At 49.2% G+C, this 22,413-nt stretch overlaps 2 protein-coding genes across 2 annotated transcripts; one reads left to right on the top strand and one right to left on the bottom strand.

The window, feature by feature from the left end:
* Nucleotides 1-2,074: 2,074 nt before the first annotated feature.
* Nucleotides 2,075-3,086, bottom strand: LOC133077743 (uncharacterized). The gene is made up of 2 exons (XM_061172505.1): nucleotides 2,526-3,086; nucleotides 2,075-2,131 (listed from the first exon to the last, which is right to left on the bottom strand). Exons 1-2 carry the CDS (start codon nucleotides 3,084-3,086, stop codon nucleotides 2,075-2,077), a joined length of 618 nt encoding a protein of 205 aa, XP_061028488.1.
* A 15,126-nt stretch (nucleotides 3,087-18,212) lies between these two features.
* LOC133077742 (sialic acid-binding Ig-like lectin 14) lies at nucleotides 18,213-21,036 on the top strand. Its single transcript, XM_061172504.1, has 8 exons — nucleotides 18,213-18,249; nucleotides 18,327-18,707; nucleotides 18,931-19,209; nucleotides 19,469-19,516; nucleotides 19,661-19,666; nucleotides 20,257-20,518; nucleotides 20,624-20,755; nucleotides 20,892-21,036. The coding sequence occupies exons 1-8, from the start codon at nucleotides 18,213-18,215 to the stop codon at nucleotides 21,034-21,036; spliced, it is 1,290 nt and encodes a 429-aa protein (XP_061028487.1).
* Nucleotides 21,037-22,413: the final 1,377 nt, after the last annotated feature.

Here is a 22,413-nt window from a genome sequence, read left to right as displayed (position 1 = left end):
GAGTCAGTCCCTCGGCCCCTTCCTCACCAGGGACCCAAGAATTCAGGCCCCAGACCCCTTCCTCCCCATAGGTTCCCGCAATCCAGGCCCCCTACCCCCCTCTCCTCCCCAGATTCAGAAGTCCAAGTCCACAGCCCCCCTTCTCCCCTGGGGACCCAGGAAGCTGGGCCCCCAGCCCCCTCCCTCAGACCTGGGAGTCCGGCCAGGCCTGCCTCCTTGGAGAAGACACAGCCTGGCTTCCTGGATCCCGGGTCAGAGGGAACCTCACCTGTTTTGGAGTTTGGTCCCTTGGACAAGACGGTTCCCTACCTACCTGTCAGATTCGGAAATCCAGGACCGGTGTGGAGACCGCCCACAGGATATAAAACCGTCAAAGCCTTTCTGGGTATTTTTTCCCCTCTCTCTTCCCTTCTTTTGGCCTCTCATCATGCACAACACTGACAGCTACGATCCCTGAGCGCTGATACCGCCCCAGGCCTCTGTCATGTGGCAGGCAGGGGCTCAAGGTGCCATCAGCACCCCCATTTTGCAGGTGGGAAGGCTGAGCCCCAGCCAGCTGGTGAGTGGGAGGGGCCAGGCCTGCAAGGCAGCGGGACCAGCACCCACCCTTCCCACCCCTGGGCTGAGTCTGTGCACCTGAGAGCCTCCGCCTCTGTCCAGCGCTCCGTCTGTCTTGCTCTCACTGTCTCCGGCTCCATCTCCATCTTTCTGCTTCTCTCTCCCCGTCCTGCAGTGTCTCTTTCTGCTGCCGCTGGCTCCGTCTCTGTCTTACCTGGTCTCCATTTCCTCCAGCCTCTGCGTGCTTCTCCCCGGCCCTGCGCTGCCCATCCTCCCCCTCAGCTCTGCCTTCTCCTCCTCACGGTGCCTTTCTCAGTCCGTCTCTCTCTCCTCTCCCCCCCTCCTGGTTCTCTCTCCTTTCTCTTTTCTCTTTCTTTCCCTTTCCCTTCTGTCTTTCACCCTCCTCTTCTCCCCCCCCCAACCCCGTCTTTGTCCCTCTCCTTCTCTCTCTCCCTCAATTTCCCTGTCTCACTCTCCTCTCCCCCTTTTTCCTGTTTGCCTCCCTCTCCCTCCCCGCCTTCTCTCCATCCCTCTGTCTCCTTCGCTCCCCTCTGTCTCTCTCCTTTTCTCTCTCCCTTTCTCCTTCCCTCCCTCCTAGGTCTCTCTCCTCCCTTCCCTCCCTCCCCTTCTCTCTCTCTCTCTCCCTTTCTCCTTCCCTCTCTCCCTCCCCCTCGCAGCAGCTCGGAGCCAGGTCTGGAGCTGGGGTGGCTCGAGAAGGGGCCCAGGGCTGGGGTAGCGACCTACTGAGGAGGGGGAGGAGAGGCGGGAAGGGGGCGGAGGAGGCAAGAGGGGAGGAAGGGGCCAGAGACGGGTCTACGGTCCCAGCTCTCATTCCCCTTCCCTCCTTCCCAACCTCCCAGACCCTCAGGCGGGGGCGAGAGTCAGGCCAAGGTGGGGAGGAAGGGGAAGGGAGGAGGCTGCCCCCGCCGCCCCCCCACCCAACAACCTGGCCCAGAGCCCAGGCCTGGGTTCCCAGCATGCCCCGGGGCTGCCTGGGGCCTGAGGAGGGGGGTGAGAGCAGAGGGGAAGCTGAGAATCTTAAAGATTTGCAGGACCTGAGCATCTCCCCACTCCTCCCACACATTTCTCCTCGGGAAAACTGAGGCCCAGAGAGAAGGGTCAGGACTTGTTCAAGGTCACTGGACAAGGCCTTGGTGGAGGCCCGAACTCCCTGGGCGCATAGGCCGGATTTGGGGAAAAGGCTGGCGCTGGACTTCCCCCAGGTCTGGGTCCCCCTCCCCCTCTCTGCAGACCCTGGGGAGCCCCCAAGGGTCAGAGAGCAGACCCAAACAGTCTGGCACCATGGCAACCAGTTGGCCCCGCCCCCTTAACCCCCAGAGGGCTGGACTCCAGCTGGGGCTAAAGAGGAGGTGGGGACTCCTGGGTTCTGGGGAGGAAGGGGCTGGGGGCCCGAACACTGGGCTTTCGTGGAGAGCGGGGGCTGGAACGTGGAGCCCCAGGTCTGAGAGGAGGAGAGGCTGGAGGCCCAGACTCCTGGATCTTGGGGTAAAGGGGGCTAGGGGTTCGCATTCTGGAATTCTGAGGGAGGGGGCTGGGTCACGGACTCCCAGGTCTAAGGGAGGAGGGGGCTGGGGCCTGGAATCCCGGGTCCCCAGGGGAGCCTGGATGCTGGGCCTCTCCTCCGCCAGACATCCCCTGCCCCCGCCGCTGACCCTGGCCTGTCTGGCAGCCCAGACAGCCTCCCCCACTCCTCTGCAGCCCCCTCCCACTTGCACGGCTCACCCTTGACCCCTCAAAGCCCCGCAGCCCCTTCCCTGCCCCTCCCCCTCCCCTCCAGCCAGACGTTAACCCTTCCGTTGCCACAGGCACCTCCAAAGCCAGACTCTCTCCCTCCACCTCCCTTGAGGGCGCGGGAGGGCATCTCGCCGTAGTCGGCTCCAGCTCCGAACCTAGCTACCCCAGCCCCATCTCTCTCCTCCCAATGGAAACCAGGAGGTGTTCCCTACCCGCTCCTCCTCCTGGATCCCGGAATCCAGGCCCCCAGTCCCCTCCTCCAAGGATTCAGGAGTCTGGGTTCCCAGCCCCCTCCTCCTCCAAGAACCCAGAAATCCGGGCCCCCGGCTGCCTCCTCCCCCTAGGGACCCTGGAGTTCGGGTCCCGGGGCCCATCCCCCTCCCTCTCCGCAGACTCACGGCTCCGCAGCTCCAGCGTCGGGGGGAAGGGGTCTCGGTGGGCAGCGCCCGGGCCGGGCTGAGCCGGGCCCCGCCGCCGCCGCCGACAGCTCTCCATCCTCTCCCCGCCTCCGCCGCCCGACGGCCTCTCCCCTTCCTCCCGGCGTCCCCGCCATCCTCCTTCCCTCCTCCCCGATTCCCTCCGGCCTGCGCCTCCTCCCGGCTCTGCGGGCCCGGCTCCCCCGCCCGGGACCCCGCCGGACCAGCCCCCTCCCCAGGGGGCCCCCGCCCCGGCCCCTCCCCATCGCCAGGCCCAGTCCGGCCTGGCTTCCCCCCCCCCCCCACCGCCACCCCCCCGCCCCGGCGCTGGCCCCGGTCCAGGGGAAAAAATTCCATCCAGCCCCGGGGAGGAGGAGCGGGGCGGGGGAGGGAGCAGGGAGGGGAGGCCGGGCCGGGGAGCGTGACGCAGGGAGGAGGGAAGGGACAAAAGGGGCCGGGAGGCTGCAGAGCCGGCAGCGCTCCCGCTCCTCCCTCCCTCCCTCCTCCCTCGGCCGGGGCCGGTTCTCTCCTCTCTCTCCGCTTTCTCTCGTCCCCTCCACCTCTCCTCCCTTTCCTTCTCTTTGCCCGCCTGCCTCCTCCTGGCCCTGTGCGTTCCCCTCTGTCTCTTGTCTCCACGTCTCTCTCTTTCTCCTTACATCACCCCCCCCCCCAATCAGGGTCTGCTCCTCTCCCCCCTCTTCTCTCTCCCCCTTCCTGCTCTCCCGGCCTCCTTCCCCTCCCTCGGCTTCGGGCTCTCCACCCACCCACCCACTGGGGAGAGAAGGGTGAATCAGACCCAGATCTGCCCTTGCAGACGGAGCTCACAGTCTTACGGAGGAGACAGACCCAGACGCAGACAGTTCCAATTCAGGGCGGTCGGGGTTTGACAGAGGGAGGGACCCAGCGTCTGTGGGAGGAATCCTTTCAGCACAGCTGAAAGGACCTCCAGAGAAGGCCGTGGTTGTGACCTCCAAGAACTGGGAGAAGTTAGATCTGAATTGTTGAGAGAGAGAGGGAGGAGAGGGAGAGAGAGACAGCAGTAAGGGCGTTCCAGGCAGAGGGCACAGCTCAAGCAGAGACCCAAAGGCAGGAAACCAGGGGCCATTCTGGGAGAAGGGCAGGCAGTCAGGTCTGACGGGAGCCCAGGAGCCTGGAAGAGGAGGCTGAGGTGGTGGGCGGCGCCAGGTTCCTCCTCGCTCGGAAGGCCGGGCTGGGAACTTTCCCGTGAGGGTGACCCGGATCCTTGGAGGGCTGTGAGCAAGGGGAGGGGCAGGGTCAGAGCTGGGTGTCAGAAAGACCCCTCTGAGGGCCGTGGGGGATGAGTTGAGGGGGAGAGACTACTGGAGGCTGGGAGGCTGGGGAGGAGGATGCTTGATCAGGGGCTGGGACCCTGGGGACCCAGAGGAGGTGGTGGGGCAGAGAATGTGAGGGGGGTGACGGAGGAGGTGAAGAAGATACAACAGCCAGAAGTCTGGCCCTGAAACTGAGGGGACAGGAGTTGTTCCAGATGGGGAACCAGGAAGAAGAAGGGAGTACAGGAGAGGGAAGATGCTGTGTGCAGCTTGGGACCTTGTGGACATTAAGGGCCGGAGGACATTTAGGGAAGACATGTGGTGGGTATAGGGTTCTGGAGCTCAAACAGTGAAAAATGCATTTTCCTCCCGCCCTGTCCCTGGCCACCCACTTCTCTCTGGGGACAGCTTATGCTTACCAGTTTCTTGTGTATCTTTCCAGAGAAATTCTATACATTTATACACATATATTATACCACCCCACCTTTTTTGTCCCCAGGTGGGATCATATTATTCTATACTTTGCTTTTTTTAAACACTATATCCTGAAAATCCTCCTATATCTATATAGCTTATAGAGGTACCTCATTCATTTTAGTGGCTGTATAGTATTCCATTGTATAAATTTATTCATCCCTACTTATTCAATCAATTAGGAGGAGTTTTTTTTAACATAAAGAAACTAATGCTTATGAATATGCAAATTACTGGACTCGTTAAAGAACTGATTTCTTACAATGCTCTTAAGCTGCTGAACCCAGATATTTGATAAATACTTCTAGGGCCTTTAAATTTTGTCATTAATTACTAGTGATAGGAATAATAATGATGACAACCATACCCTTTATTGAATGTCTACTTAGGGACAGGCCCTGGGCTGGGTATTTGTTATACATTATGTCATTCAGTTAACACAGCAGTCTTATTTTTAGGAACTGTTTTATCTTCATGTAAGGATGAGGGAACTGAGTTCTGAATAGTGAGTTGCCCAAGCTCACAAAGTGAATGGCAGAGCTAGGATTCGAACCCACGCCTCTCTGGCTCCAAGTTCTATGCCCTTTCTTTGGAGATGGGCTGCCTCTGGGAAAATGTGCAACTCACCTGGGATTGCTATCCAGCAGAGGTTAGACTTGTCATGCACACAAATTCACATTTGATAAAAGGACCTTTTGTCAGACCCTGTACCTTGACTTGGTATCCAGAATTAGTTAGTCTACACTCACCCCAGATACCCTGCAGTCAGCTCAGGATAGTAACCACACCACCCTGCTGTCTCCTGGTACTAACCCTGATCCCACTGTATTGTTTTTTTTTTTCTCTTTCTCTTTTTTTATTTTTTGGCTGCACCACGTGGCATGTGGGATCTTAGTTCCCCCACCAGGGATCGAACCCTGCCCCCTGCAATGGAAGTGCAGTGTCTTCACCACTGGACTGCCAGGGAAGTGTTCCCACACCCCCCACCACCCCCGCCATTGTGCTGTGATTCTCGATGTCTGGGTCTGTCTCTGAGAATTCAATGAGGGCACCATTGAGGTCTGAGTCATCTCTGTCCTCAGTATCACTCAGCATAGGGTGTGGCTCAGAGCAGAGACTCAGGAAAATGTTTGCTAAATGAATGAATGGAGGGTTGGATGAATAACAAATGGTTTATGGGTTAGGCTGGGACTTGCTTAAGCCTCTGGGATAAAAGAACATAATTCCCATTAGTTCCTGAAACATAAGGCCTCCATTACCATTGGTTAGTGACTCACAGGAACCACTATTTCCATCATTCTCTAATATACAAGGTTCACAAATCCCTTGGCACCTAAGACTTAGCTACTGCAATTCTCACAAATCCCTGAGATTCAGGATCCAACATTCCCATCAGCCCCTGAGCCTCGGGATCCACCACTCCCATCTGACATTTGCACACAACTACTACAGTTCTTGTCAGCCCTTGGTACCCAGCATCCATAATTCCCATCCCCTTAAGATACGGGTAGACCACCATTCCCATCAACTCCTGAGACACGAGTTCCACCTTTCCTATTATCCTTCAGAACAGCAAGCCAATGGAAAATAGAAACACCCCACCCTTCATAAGGCCATCCCCAATTTTCTGGAACAGGAACTGTTAGCCAGAAAGACATTTCAACCTGCCCTGAAGTAGGTCTGGATCAAGGACTCATTTATTAATGCTGTAGAAAAGGGGGCACCAGGTTATGAAGAACTTCCAAGTAGCAGAGTATCCTTCCATGGGAGGAATCAACCCCCAACCGGACATAATCCTACAGCACCGGCAGAGAATGCTGCCATGTGAGGGTTAAACTCCAAACTCAAGACAATCCCCTGCAGCACCACTTAATCCCCACAGGTGCGATAATCCTCAGGCTGGCAGAGCACAAAAATACCAGAGGATCCAAATGCAACAGATACTCCCATGGTGCCATTAAATAATCCCAAATGGCAATTTGCCCTGGTGGACTTGCAGGAATTGGGGACAGGGCCACCTTTTCTTTGTGTGTGTGGTGGTGGTGGGTGGGACGAAGATGACAAATCTTACTCCTACTGTTAACCCTTTCCTGGATTGGGGGGTTGGTGTGATTTTTGAGGGAGGGTTTCTCCACAGCCTATCTCTTTCCCCTTAGGGCCATGCCTTCTAGTCATCTGAATGGTGAAAGCCTTCAGCTGCTCCACTCTTCACATCTCAGCAAAAGGGAGGGAAGGTGGTTCTGAGGTTCAAGGAGACTGGAGTGGGAGTGGGTGCCGTTTTTTCAAGCCATCCACTTCCACTTCCTCTGGTAATAGAGCCTGTCTTTCCTGTGAGACACCCACTCCAGGTGACTCTAACAAGAATGTTCTAGCAAAACACCCTTCCTCCCTCCCCCAAAACACATAGCTTGGGCATGTGACCCAATACGGGCCAATCAGAACATTCATTCATTTGTGATTCCCCCAACAGAGCTGATTAGAATCTAAGATTTTATTTTTCATCTTTTGAAAAAGTTTTATTTTCATTTTTATTTTATTTTATTTAAAAAATTTTTTTAAATGTACTTTATTTTATTTCATTTTTTTGGCTGCGCCATGTGGCATGTGGGGTCTTAGTTCCTCGACCAGGGATTTGAACCTGTGTCCCCTGCACTGGGAATGCAGAGTCTTAAGCACTGGACCACCAGGGAAGTCTTTATTTTTAAAATTTTATTGAAGTATAGTCAATTTACAATGTCATGTTAGTTTCAGGTGTACAGCACAGTGATTCAATTATATCTTTTCCCTCATAGGTTATTACAAAATATTGAATTCAGTTCCCCGTGCTATATAGTAGGTCCTTGTTGTTTATCAACTTTATATATAGTGGTGTGTATGTGTTAATCCCAAACCCCTAATTTATCCCTCCCCTTTCCCCTTTGGTAACTATGAGTTTGTTTTCTATGTCTGTGGGTCTATTTCTGTTTTGTAAATAAATTCATTTGTATCATTTTTTTTAGATTCCACATGTAAGTGATATCACATGATATTTGTCTTTCTCTGTCTGACTTACTTCACTTAGTATGATAATCTCTAGGTCCATCCATGTTGCTGCAAATGGCATTATTTCATTCTTTTTTATGGCTGAGTAGTATTCCATTGTGTGTGTGTGTGTGTGTGTGTGTGTGTGTGTGTGTATACCACGTCTTCTTTATCCATTTATCTGTCGATGGACACTTAGGTTGCTTCCATGTGTTAGCTATTGTAAATAGTGGTACTATGAACACCGGGGCAGAGTCTCACTATTAACACAATTATAATTGCTCCTGAAGTACCAGAGAAGGCAGCTAGACAGGAAATTGAAACAAGCAGTGTAAAAGTGAGAAATGAAAATACAAGATTGTCATCTTTTACAGATGATAGGATCCCCTACCTAGAAAACCCAAGAGAATTTACAGAAAAACAGAACTCATTATCAAGTTCTTTGACTTGGCAAGATATAAGCTATATACACTAATCAAGATCTGATGAAGAAGCAACAAGTAAAATTAGATCCCTATCTCACACCATACACAATGTCATTCCAGATGGAACAAAAATAATTTTCCATTGGTCATTTTTTAATGGGTGAAAGTTATTGACTTTTATAAATTAATTAATCTGATGCAAATGGGAGTGATTTTGTTCTCCCTCCAGGGGACGTTTGTCAAAGTCTGGAGACATTTTTGCTTGTCCTTACTGAGTGGGGGAGAGGGATGCTACTGGCATCTAGTGAGTGGAGGACCGGGATGCTGCAAAATATCCTACAGGACATTTTCCCTCTCCCCCGCCAGAACAAGGGATTGTCCAGTTCCAAATATCAATAGTGTTAAAGTTGAAAAATTGTGGTATAACTTGATGCCTTAATGCATCATCATATTGCTTCTAATAGATTTCCAGTTACTTTTTGAATGTCCTAGCTATATAATCACACTAATTGCAAATAATAAGGATACATCCTTCCCAGTATTTAAACCCCTTATTTGCTTCTGTTTAATAATTGCATTTAGCTAACATTCTCAGAACAATGAGGGTGTGCAAATATAGTTTGCACTGAGGAGCTGAACTATATTTCTCTGTTTGGGAATTCCATCGTTGCGTGAGGTTCTACTTCCTACCACCAAGGACTTAAAGGCTAGATACTTGCTTTCCCTGAAACCTAGTGGCTAGTGTGCAGGTGTCTGAATGAACTGAGACTTTATAAAGACATCATGAAGGGTCCTGTGCTCCCTCTGATGGCCTTGGCACTGAACGAGCCTGTCCCTCGGCAAACTTGGCGATGATTCTCCTTCCATTGTTTCCTTGGGTTTTGACCCATTTTCTAAACTTGGAACTAAAGCTTTCTCATCCTATCTGTCAGCTGCCCAATGTCCTATGAATGAATTCCCTTTTTGCTTAAGTTAACCCAAATTGGTTTCCTTCACAACCAAGAACCCCACGGTTAGAATGTTAAATAATAATTGTGACAGTGGGAGCTTATTGTCTCGTTCCTGACTTAGTTGGAAATAGTCTCTCGTCTGCACACATTCATTAATCCATTCATAAAACACATATTGAAATTCATGAGTTCACTCCTTTACCTCTAGTTCCAACCCAATACCACTTGGGTCATTCTGGTTTTCTGCCTTCCCATAGGTGTAAATCCCTTCTCTGAGAAAGGGAAATCTGTTCCCCTTAGCCATAATGTATTTACTTATTTGATTAGTTCCTCTTTTTTGTTTTCTTTTTCTTTTTTTGGCTGCCACATGGCATGTGGGATCTTAGTTCCCCGACCGGGGATTGAACCTGTGCTCCCTGCAGCGGAAGCTTGGAGTCCTAACCACTGGACCGCCAGGGAATGGCCTTGATTAGTTCCTCTGAGTGTAACTAGTTCCCCATCTCAGCCACTATTCCTTCCCAGTGCGGTGGTCCTTATCCTGCTCGGCTCCCCTTCCCCTACTGGGATGTCCCCACCCAACCCTGACGCTCTCAACACGCAAATGCCCTCCTCGCCTAGGTGAGGTTCTGACATTTCTCTCTGACATTCTTGGGTAGACAATGTCCTCACTCTGTTTGAGACACTGCATTCCAGGTCACCTCTCTGCACAGGTATCTATCTTGCTCTGCCACACCTGAGCTCTACAGATCAGAAGAGGAAGAGAAGTGGGGGGAGAATCAAGATGGCAGAGTAGTAGGATGTGGAGCTCACCTCCCCCCACAAATACATCAGAAATACATCTACAGGGACTCCCCTGGCAGTCAAGTGGTTAGGAATCCGCCTGCCAATTCAGGGGACACGGGTTCGAGCCCTGGTCTGGGAAGATCCCACGTGCTGCAGAGCAACTAAGCCCGTGAGCCCCAACTACTGAGCCTGTGCTCTAGAGCCTGCGAGCTACAACTACTAAAGCCCATGTGCCTAGAGCCTGTGCTCTGCAACAAAGAGAAGCCACTGCAATGAGAGGTCCGTGCACCACATAGCCCCCACTCGCTGCAGCTAGAGAAAGCCCGCATGTAGCAATGAAGACCCAACGCAGCCAAAAAAAAAAATTATGAGTCTGGAGTTCTGCGAAGAGGACTAGGATGAAGATATACATAGATATACATTTGGGTGTTGTCAATATTTGATAGTATTTAAAGCCTTCGGACTAGATGAAGTTGCTTTGGAAATGAGTAAAGACTGAAAAGAAAAATCCCAGGGTAGGCCAATGCAGTGTTTTACATAGAAGCATTTAGCTTGTTTTTGGTTTTATGTGACTTGATAGGTAGGTAGGTAAATAGAATTCTAGATTAAGAAAATAATTCTATATAAGGGGATTTTTGTTGCAAATGATACCTGAATTTTAATAGCTCCCTTTCAGCATGTAACACAGTGATATGCATAGTCTCCTTTGATCTATTTAAATGAAGATTTATTTTAATAGATATTCGAATATTCAATCATGTCTGTATTCCTCGGTAATATCCATTTGGCCATGAGATATATATATATATATATATATATATATATATATATATATATGTGATCCCGCAGCTTGTGGGATTTCAGTTCCCTGACCAGGGACTGAACCTGGGCCTCTGTAGTGAAAGCCTGGAATTCTAACCACTAGGCCACCAGGGAACTCCCCATGGTATATATTTTTAATTTACTGGAGGTTTCTATTGCTAGTTATCTATTTCAGAATTTCCCCATCAATCTTCAAAAGGGAGATTCATCTGTAGTTAATGCTTTTCATGTTACCATGTTAGGTTTTTATATTTCATGATGCTGGCTCTATACAGATAATTGAGAAACCTTTCTTTTCTTTCTTTCTTTCTTTCTTTCTTCCTTCCTCCCCCCCTCCCTCCCTCGCTCTCGCTCTCTCTCTCTCTCTCTTTCTTTCTTTTCTTGGCTGTGCCTTGTGGCATGTGGGAGCTTAGTTCCCCAACCAGGGATGGAATTGGCGCCCTCTGCAGTGGAAGCACAGGGTCTTAAGCACTGGATCGCCAGGGAAGTCCCCAACTTTTCATTTTTATCTTTAGTTTACATTGAATCAGCATTGTCTGTTTGTAGATAGTTTGAAATAATTTAATATGATTCTGTCAGTTTATTTTATAGTTACTAATTTATTTAACATGTTCATCTCTTCTTGAGATTTTTTTTTGAAATTTACATGTTCCTGAAAAATCATCCATTTATCCCCAATTTTCTAGTTATTAACAATGAACTGAACAAAGAATTCTCCGAGTAATTAGGTTCCTCCAGAGCTATCCCCTTTCTTCTCATCATTTTCACGGTTGGCTCTTTCCCCCTCATCCTGTGTGATTGTCCCAACCCTGGAGTCTACGCCACTGGTTTTTATTTTCTGTGTGCCAAATATTGTATTTTATTCTCCTAAGTCCATTTTAATTTTTAATTGTCATTGTTTTTCCTTAATTATTTCCCCTAGGTTTTCTAGTTCTGTTTTGATTTTGGTGTTTTATCATTGCTTATATCTAAAAAGAAAATTTTCTCTAATTTCCAATAAGTGGGAAGCTGCTACAGCCTACCATTTTTTGTTTGATACAGTTAATCAATTAAAATACTCTCTAATTTTTTCATGCTATATTCCTTTTATATTTTATTATCTGTAAAAAGTGGAGAGAGGGTGGGGGAAAGATGAATCGGGAGTTTGGGACTAGCAGATGCAAACTATTATGTACAGAATGGATAACCAACAAGGTCTGACTGTATAGTACAGGGAACTATATTCAATATCCTGTGATAACCATAATGGAAAAGAATAGGAAACAGAATGTATATATATGTATAACTGAATCACTTTGCTGTACAGTAGAAATTAACACAACATTGTAAATCAACTATACTTCAATAAAATAAATTTCTAAAGAATTTTGTCAAAAGTGTTTTGGAAGAAATTGGAGATCTTGGTCTCTCCTTGAATTTACCAGTCAAGCTTGCTGAGTGCGCCTTGTCCGGCAGGGGGCGGTCTTAGACTTTGATTGTTTTCCTACCTCAGCTTGAGCAAATCCACTCTTGAGGAATGAAGTTAGAGAGTAAGCCTCTGGCTGGAGGAACTTTTGTTTGATGCGTCAGTGCATCTATTTTCCCAGGAGATACAAAATTAAGTCCCCACAGTAGAAAAGCAGGTATAAAAGTGAGTGCAGGGACTTCCTTGGTGGTCCAGTGGTAAAGAATCCGCCTTCCAGTGCTGGGGATGCTGGTTCGATCTCAGTGAACTAAGATCCCACATGCCACGGGGCAACTAAGCCCGCGCACCACAACTACTGAGCTCACACGCCTTCAACGAGAGAGTCCGCGAGCCCGCGTGCCTGCGTGCCGCAAAAACTGCAGAGCGCATGAGCTCTGGAGCCCGGGCACCACAACTAGAGAGAGAAAACCCCAAAGCCACAACTAGAGAGAAGCCCGCGGGCCACAACAAAGACCAGACGCGGCGGGAAAAAAATAAAGAAAATAAATCTAAAAATATATATTTTTAAAAATCATTAAAAAAAAAAAGTGAGTGCAGGAGGCCTGGGGTTAGAAAAACAACAGGACAAGTATACTGACAAATGGTACCTGAACTTTGGCCTCCGTGCAGGGGAGACCACAGCAGGGGAGAATGCGGCAAAATAAAGCTGGGCAGCTCCGGCTCAGCCCTAGCTGATTTCTGTCACATGGGAATGCCAGATATTTAAATTTTTCAAGAGAAGTTAGCCATTCAGACTGTTGCGAGATATCTCCAAGTGTTAAACTGTGACTGATTAATTTCAAAAGTTTTTAAAACCTGTATGTAAACTAAATACAAACTACTGTCTAGAATTTTTTTTTTTTTTTTGGTGAGTAGCCCTGGATTCACTGTACTTATGTAACATGGGCTTTCAGTTATACTAAATAGTGAAATACTGAACACTTTTCCTTAAAGGTCAAGAAAAAGACAAGGATGTCTATTCCAGCCACTTCTATTCAACATTGTAATGAAATTACCAGAGGGTGCAATGAAGCAGGAAAAGGAATAAAAGGCATAGTGATTGGAAAGAGAGAAGCAAAACATCATTGTTTCCAATGGCAAGACAGTGTACACAGAAAACACAAAATATGCAAGTGAGGGAATTCCCTGGCTGTCCAGTGGTTAGCACTCTGCACTTTCACTGCCATGGGCCCGGGTTCAGTCCCTGGTTGGGGAACTAAGATCCCTCAAGCTGCGTGGCGTGGCCAAAAACCAAAAAGAGAAACAAACAAACAAAATATACGAGCGAACTATTGGAATTAGTAGGTAATTTAGCAGAGTAGCTGTAACCAAAATCAATACACAGAAATAACTTCTATATCCATATTAGCAACAGCAGAAAATTAAATTTAAAATACAATATCTTTTTAAAAAGAATGAAAATCCACAATATATCTAAAAGTAAAACTAACAAATAGTTTCAAGACCGCTACTCTGAAGACTGGAAAATGTTGCTGAGAGAAATTAAAGAAGCCCTAAATAAGAGATATATCATGTTCATGAATTAGAATATTCAATATTTTTAAAGAGTCAATACTTCCCCAAGCCAGGACCCGAGGAGCTGAGGGATTTTCTCTCCTGGACCCATCTCAGTGTTGCAGGGGAGGCGTTAGTTTGCTGTCAGACAGACCAGGAATTCTTCATTTCTGTTAATGGTGTTTTTGATTCCTAGCATTTCATTTTGATTCTATCTTAGACCTTCCATCTCTCTGTTGCATTACCATCTGTTTTTGCATGTTGTCTATTTTTTTTCTTTTAGAACTTTTAGCATAGTAATCATGGCTATTTTAAATTCCCTGTGTGATAATTTCAACATCTGGGTCATTTCAGAGTCTTGTTCTGATGCTTGGTTTGTCTCGACTGTAGTAGTGGTGTTGTTATAATAGACAGTTTTTTAGAGCAGTTTTAGGTTCACAGCAAAGCTGAGCAGAAAGTGAAGAGAAAGAGCTCAGTTGTAACTTTCTGGATTTTCCAGTCTCTCTAGATTTTAGGGTGGTGGCTTGCTCTGTGATCTCAGTTCTCTGATGGGTCTGAGAAAAATCATTGATTCCCAGTTTGTTCACATTTTTCTCATTGTCAGAATGAGATTGACAACTTCCAAGCAATTTGAATGTTAGGACTGAAACCAGAAGTCCTCTTGCTATGTCATTTTTGTTCTCTTTCTGCGTGTGTGTCATATTTTTGTTGGAGGCTGGGCGTATCACATCTGCACGTTGGGAACATGGTTTCCCTAAACTGAACCTCCGACATATGTTAAACATGCTAAGTTCGCCAAGTCCAGCAGGGGGAGCCCTTGAACTTTGGTTTCTTCCCCTTTCTCAAGGGGTGCTTGACCTTGGCTAAGTCCAGTTAGAGACACCTTACAGCTTGTGGGAGTTTTGTTTGGTAGGTTCAGGGCCTCCCAGATCAAATCTCTACATGGACAAGGCAGCTATGGTAAATGAGTGAAGTAGATTAGTGTAAGGAAGACAACTGGGCACGTGTTCTGACAAATGGTACCTGGATTTGGCTTTAGTGGATGGAGACGATAGTGCATGGTGGGGAGTATAGCAAAGTAAAGGAGATCAGTTATTGTTCAGCCTCGGCTGATGGCTACTCTGTGAGAATATCAGACCTTCCGATTTTTTCAAGAAGGCTTTCGTGTTATTGTGAGATATTTCCCAATGTTTAAATATTCTAAGTTTTTGAGTTAAAATATTTCCAAACTGTTTCAGCCAAATAAAACACAAATATGAGCTAGACCTTGCCTGTTCACCAGAAGCCAAATCAGAGCCAGATCTTCACAGGTGCCTTGTTTTTTTCCTTAGCCCTGGAGTCATTGCTGCTCGAGTGTGGATGCCATCTTTCCCATGGTTGACATCCATGCTAAATGGAGACCTGCATGATTTCCTCCCCACTCTTTAACTTCACTACATCATACCATGTCCTCAGACAGTGGTTATGCCTTTGTTCTTGGCTCCTTCTGTCCTTCAATTATGTCCAAATTGTCGTATTACAGATTGATATCCTCAGGGATTTTAACATCATGCATGGTACAAAATGACGTCCTCCAAATCTTGTAGCCCTCCAGGATTTTAATATCAGGAGAATATAACTGAAGTTCCCATGCCAAAAAAGTACAGGAAATGCAAAACTGCCAGCCCTGCATCTTATTTGAGAGGATTTCTGTGGATGATGTCATTCTCCTAAGTATCATCTGCAGTCATGTCCTTTCTCCCAATATGGGAACAAAAACTTCTTTCTTGCATTCTCCAGCACTATGAATCCAATGGGATTATGTGTAACATACTTAAAGTTTGGGGACTGCAGCAGGGAATGACCCCACAAAAAAGGAAGCAACTTAAATGGGATATTAATCTCCACTGTCCATCTCCACGCCATGAAGCCCCATACCAGCTGTGAGTCTCCTGTCACCATGCTGCTGGGACCTCATCTCTCGTGACACAAGATGAGGTCCTGTCCCCACCATCCATTGCCGCTGAGACCAGGGCTGCCCAGCCTTTTTTCCCTAAGCCATAATCTTAGGCTTCACATAATTTAATTAGGCAGAGAAAATTTTTAGAATTTATTTATTTATTTATTTTTGGCTACATTGGGTCTTCATTGCTGCGTGCAGGCTTTTCTCTAGTTGCGGTGAGCGGGGGCTACTCTTCGTTGCGGTGCGTGGGCTTATTGTGGTGGCTTCTCTTGTTGTGGAGCATGGGCTCTAGGCGTGCGGGCCTCAGTAGTTGTGGCACACAGGCTCAGTAGTTGTGGCTCACGGGCTCAGTAGTTGTGGCTCGCACGGGCTTAGTTGCTCCGCGGCATGTGGGATCTTCCCGGACCAGGGCTTGAACCTGTGTCCCCTGCATTGGCAGGCGGATTCTTAACCACCGTGCCACCAAGGAAGCCCCACAATACATCCTTGAACCTATCTTATACCCAATAGTTTGTGCCTCCCGCTCCCCCACCTCTATATCCCCCCGCAATGGTAACCATTAGCTTGTTCTCTATATCTGTGTCTGCTTCTTTTTTGTTATATTCACTAGTTTGTTTTATTTTTTAGATTTCACATATAAGTGATATACAGTGTTTGTCTTTCTTTGTCTGATTTATTTCACTTAGCATAATGCCCTCCAAGTCCATCCATGTTGCTACAAATGGCAAAATTTTGTTCTTTTTTATGGCTGAGTAGTATTCCATTGTATATATATACACCCCATGGATGAGATTGATATTTAAATCAGTAGACTGAGTAAAGCAGATTGCTCTCCTGAATGTGGGTGGGCCTCATCCAATCAGTTGAAGGCTCGAATAGAAGAAAAGGGCTGACCCGCCCATGAGTAAGGGAACTCCTCCTGCCTGACTGCATTCCAGCTGGGATATCAGTATTTTTCCTCCCTTCGAACTTGAAACAACAGCTCTTCCTAGGTCTCCAGCCTGCATATGTTCAAACTAGAACCACACCATCAGCACTCCTGGGTCTCCAGTTTGCTGACCACAGATCTTGGGACTTGTCAACCTCTGTAATCACATGAGCCAGTTCCTTATAATGAATCTCTTTATATATGTATACACATCCTGTTGGTTCTGTTTCTAGAGAACCCTAATACACCCAGAGTAAAAGTCAAATTCTTACAATAGTCTCAAAATTTCTTCATAATCTGACCTATGATACCTCTCAGACCTACTCTCCTTATTTACCCCGTTAATCACTCTGCTACCGTGTCATCCAGCTGCTGCTAAACACACCACACATGCTCCCACCTTGGGACTTTTGAATGCGCTCTTCCTTTGGGGTGGATCACTTCTGCCTGGATACCCATAGGAGTCATTCTCTTACTTTCTTCATGTGTTTACTCAGATGTCACCCTCTCCATGAGGCCTGCCCCAGCCACGTTTTAAAAACTTTGAGCAGTTCTCAACAATTCCTCTTCTGCTTTCCTGTTTTTCTCAATATTTATTTATTTATTTATTTGGTTGCACTGGGTCTTAGTTGTGGCAGGGAGGCTCCTTAGTTAAGGCTCCAGGGCTCCTTAGTTGTGGCATGCGAACTCTTAGTTGTGGCATGCATGTGGGATCTAGTTCCCTGTAGGACTGAACCTGGGCCCCCTGCGTTGGGAGCACGGAGTCCTATCCACTGCGCCACCATGGGAGTTCCTGCTTTCCTGTTTATAATTGTTTCCTTAGACTACATCATTCTCCAAGAGACTGTGTATCTTAATTTTCTTATTAAATGTTGGCCTACCCACTCAGATTTTTGACCCACCTTTTCCATCCTAGGAGCTTATCCTGTGTTGTATCTCCAGCCCCTACATAGCCCCTACATGGGGGCATGGCACACAGCAGGTGTCCTCAGAGCCTTAGTTGAATGAGGGAGTATCAGTGCCAGCCTGTGTCCTAAGCACTTGACACATATGAGCTGATTTTATCCTCACACAGCATTTCTGCTAGTGTCTCTGTTTTTCATATGAGCAAACTGAGGCACAGAGAGGCTAAGTAACTTTGGTAAAGTTGAACAGGTGGCAGGTGAGGTGGTAGGTAGGCAGGTGTCTGGGTTCCAACCTGGGCACTCCTTGCCTTCAACTCCCACATTCCAAACGCCCTGCGCTTGGTCTGCTTTGGGCACCAACACCAGGACGAGAGTCTGAGGCTGCCTGGGACGAGGACAGGGATGGGAACGGGGACCTGACTCCAAGGGGTCGGGAGGCTCCAGGGTCACTGGTGGGGACCGCAGCTCTGTGACCACTGTGGACCAAGTCATGTCCAACTGACACGCTTGTTGCTGAGAACTTACCTTCTCTCCTGACTTGGGGGCAGGCCTCCATCACCTGGACCCTCAGCCTGGGCTCCCTTCCACATGTGATAATGAATTTGCTCTTTGACCCCCCCCCCAGAGGCTCTGATCCCCAGGGAGCCGGACAGATGATGCTGTCTTCCCTGTGTAGACAACAGCGCACGGGGAAGGGCTGCAGCTATGGGGCCTCGGGAGCCTAGACAAGCCTCACATTTCAGTAGCTCACGGTCTGCAGCTGCAAATGGGAGAGATGAGGGAAACAGGATGATTTCCCAGCCTGACCTTCCCCGTCCTCTGGTCTGTGGCATCCAAGTTCCCCTTCTGTGCTGGGCCAAGGCTGTCTCTCTGTCGCCCACTGGCTTCCTGTTGGGGCTTCCTCGGTCGCTCCCCACATTCGCGGCGCTTCCTTCCCTGACGGAGGCACTTGGACCCGGGCTCTGCGCTGGCGGACGCGGACATGCTGCCCATGCTGCTGCTGCCCCTGCTGTGGGGGGGTGAGTGGGCCGAGGGAGGAGGGGCGGCAAGGGTGGGGGAGGGGCTGCAGCTGCAGCGGAGCCTCTGTGTCCCCCAGGGTCCCTGCAGGACGACCAAGGGTTCCAGCTCCGAGTGCAGGAATCAGTGACGGTGCAGGCGTGCCTGGGTGTCCACGTGCCCTTCTCCTTCTCCTACCCTCGGACTTCGTGGTACTTCTCTGGCGAACCCTTCATCTATTGGTTCCGGGAAGGGGACAACGTACACCACAGTGATCCTGTGGCCACAGACAACCCAGGGAGACAAGTGAAGCCAGAGACCCAGGGCCGATTCCGCCTCCTCCGGGACCCCAGGAAAAAGAACTGGTCCCTGAACATCAGAGATGCCAGGATGAGCGACACAGGACTCTACTTCTTCAGAGTGGAGGGAGACGATATGAAATACAGTTACAGAGATAAGAAGCTGAATTTGCAGGTGACAGGTATGGCAGGGGCCCAGGAGAGGACCCTGGGACGTGGAGACTCCCGTATTAGAACAGGAACAGGACACAGGACCACTGCCTGCTCCAGGTCTTGGGGTTTAGGGGTTCAGAAGAGACACAGGACCTGGGGTGAGCTGTGGCTCTGAGGCACTGGTTCCTCTCAGGGTCACACTCTGGGCCCCCACCCCCCTGGGGCCCAGGCATCTCCCTCTGTCCTCCTCAGCCCCAACAGAGAAACCTGACATCCATTTTCTGGAGGCTCTGAAGTCCGGCCGCCCCACAAACCTGACCTGCCACCTGTCACTAGTCTGTGATGGGGGAAGAGTTTTCTCATTCTCCTGGGCGGGGGATGCCCTTGACGCCATGGACCCAGAGACCCTCCACTCCTGGGTGCTGACCTTCACCCCGAGGCCCCAGGACCATGGCACCAACCTCACCTGTCGTGTGGAACTCCAAGGAGATCAAGTGACCATGGAGAGAACCATCCGGCTCAATGTCTCCTGTGAGTTTGGAGGGGGACTGGGTCCCTGAGGGCAGTTGGCCGTGTGTGTGTGTGTGTGTGTGTGTGTGTGTGTGTGTGTAGAGGGCAGGGATGGAACGAGGGTCAGCTCACTCTTTTATGGATCTGAGCCTTGGGAGCCGAGGTGGGGAGAGGCCATGAAGGGCAGCCATCCCCGCTTCCTGGTTTCCTTCCTTGGGTGCTGGGTCAGTTTCCATCCCACTCCTCACCTCTGAAGCAAGGCCATATTTTTCCATCCTAGATGCTCCGTGGAACCTCAGCATCAACCTCTGTTTCAGAAATGTCACAGGTAGGAAAGGACCTCTCTTCTCCAGGGCTGGGTCCAGCTCCTGGGACCACCTCCAAGCAGAGAGGGTGGGATTAGGGCTTGAATGCCATCACGTATGGGAAGAGCAAGGATAAAAATCACCACCCTCCCTCCCCCACCTCCCAGGCACTAGTCCACACACAGGTTCAATACACATATACAGATACACACGCATACATATATACATGCACATACACACATATCCAATCCACATCTCTACACACACACACAGACACATACAGAAATGCACATCACACATGCACATGCAATACACACACACACACACACATGCACCTACACACGCATGGACATACACACACAGGCCACACACACACACCCCACACACATACGCACTCACGCACTCTGGTCAAAGCCCATTTCACTTCACCACGGTTCTGCTCTGTGGCTTTCCTCCACAGAAGCCTCCTGTGTCCCGTTTCCTGGTGCCTTCGCTGCATCAGTTTCCCAAGGCTTGAGGCTCTCTGTGCTCTTGCCACCAAGCAGCCCAGGCACATCCCATTGAGACACTGAGCCTCCCCTGAAGATACGAGGCCCGGACACGTTGGGCCAACCTCCTTCGGGTGTGAGGGTCCAGCCTGGGAAGCCACACCGAAGCAAGCTAGCGGGCCAGGGGAGGAGAGGGAGAGGCCAACTAGATCCTGGGAAGGCGGGAGGGATGAGACCTCGGCCTCCGCTAGCTCTCGCTGCCCTTTCCCCCAAAGCCCTCAAGGCTCTGCAAAACAGGGCCTCGTCCCTTCTCATCTCGGAGACCCAGGCTCTGCGGCTGCTCTGTGTTGCTGACAGCAACCCCCCTGCACGGCTGGGCTGGTTCCGGGCGTCCCCAGCCCTGAACGCCACCCGCATCTCCAGCACCAAGATCCTGGAGCTGCCAGGCTTAGGCGCTGCAGGAGGAGAATTCACCTGCCGAGCTCAGAACCCTCTGGGCTCCCAGCAAGTTTCCGTCAGCCTTGCTGCGCAGGATGAGTGGCAGGACAGGTGCCAGGGTAGGCAGCCTGCTCAGGTGCTGGACTGTGGGAGGGGCTGGGGGCTGGGGACAGAACTTCACCCCTCTCTGCCCTCCCCAGAAAGCCCCTCTTGCTGCAGCTGTGTGACTGAGGCTCAGCAGGGCTCCTGGCCCCTGGTCCTCACCCTGATCAGAGGGGCCCTCATGGGGGCTGGCTTCCTCCTCACCTATGGCCTCACCTGGATCTACTACACCAGGTCAGCAGACCCGTTCCTCTCCAGGGCAGTCTGGTAAATGGCCCTCGAGTTCCAGGTGGGGCTGAGCTGGCCCATCCTGCCTGGAGCTAGAGTTAAATTGTCCGACTTTCTGACCTGAGACAGTGCTGGTCTGCAGGTGTGGAGGCCACGAGGGAGCAGGGCTGAGCCTCCCTCCTTCTCAAGACGGGATTCACGTGAGGATGCGGAGCCCAGAAGACAGCCGTGGGGCCATCGCGGTCAGCTTCTCCCTGGAAACGCTCGACTCAAACCCTCATTTGTAACCACGAGCTTTTACTTTGCATGACGACATGAAGAGCCAATACCGTTGAAAGGAGACTTTTATTACTTACGTTTTCCAAGAGTAGGTGGCACGTCACGCTGGGCAGGGCCAAAGGGGAAGCACCTGGTTTTGCTCAAGAAGCCTTTATTGGGGTTCCCATGGGACAGGCAAGGCTGCGCAGGGAAATTTCTTTAGGATCTGCTCATTTGAATAATTCTGGTGGGCTTTGGGCGGCAGGGGTGATCTGTAGTAGTCTGTTACCTGTTCGTGAGTGACTTAGGGTAAGGGAAATAGTGGCTTGGCGAGTGAGGGGTAGATAAAGGGGTGGTTGGGGATTGTGGGGTAACGATTGATTGGTTTGCATTTTAAAGGTGAGGTCCTGGAACAGCCCTTTTCTGTCTCTAACAGTTGCGAGGTGGTGTCCTTTTCAGGCCAGCAAGCTTTTTAAGATGTCAAAACGTCATAAGATACAGAAAATAAAACATGGTTATTGATGACGCACTCTCACTGCCTGCCCCATTGTTTCTGAAGCGCCACTCCCCATCTGCTACCCTGCTTGTGCCGTTGGTCGTCCTTCAGCCCTCTCCTCCACCCGGCTCCTCTCTCTGCATCGCCAGCCCTACAAAGGGCTTCTCCTCTCAGGACCCGGAAGTTACCTGGTTAACACCTGAGTTTCTGGTCTCCAAAACTTCCCTATCGGTGTGGACATCCACACACAGTAGAATCAGGAAAACAGATTTTCTTTCTTGGTTTCAAGTTGCTTACCTCATAATAGTTAGTGTAAAATATCACAACATTTCATTATTTGAACGTATTATTAAGTAACATAATAATATAAAAATCATTCTTACCTTTTAGTTTTCCTGTGAGAGTTTTCAGCAAAATGATCTCTTAATCTACCATTATTTTTGAGTGATCTGTTACAAATAAGGCTTCTTCTTTTTTTTTTTTTGGCCATGTGGCATGTGGGATATTAGTTCCCCAACCAGGGATTGAACCCACGCCCCCTGCAGTGGAAGCTCAGAGTCTTAACCACTGGACCGCCAGGGAAATCCCAACAGTCCCCAAATGAGATAAAAAGGAAATTAAAAGAAGAAGAAATATTTATTCATTGTTTGGCTCTCCCTTTTCTGTCCCGATGGACGCGTGTGCCAATCTTTGTACTTTCTCTCAGTATTATGTTTTTCAGATTATGCATGTTTTTACATGTATCAATAATTCATTTTTGGTTTTGCTATAGTTTTTGTCTTTAAAATTGTATTTTACGTGTGACTATTTCTCCAGTTATGTATCGACTGTAAAATATGATGACATTGCATTTGTTTCCAAACTTTGGCTTTTTCAAAATAACTTTGTTATGAATATTGTGATGAAAATA

Source organism: Eubalaena glacialis, chromosome 18, assembly GCF_028564815.1.
Source record: "Eubalaena glacialis isolate mEubGla1 chromosome 18, mEubGla1.1.hap2.+ XY, whole genome shotgun sequence".
NCBI lineage: Eukaryota > Metazoa > Chordata > Mammalia > Artiodactyla > Balaenidae > Eubalaena > Eubalaena glacialis.
The sequence above is the reverse complement of the archived record's forward strand: the minus strand, read 5'-3'. Positions and strand labels throughout refer to the sequence as shown.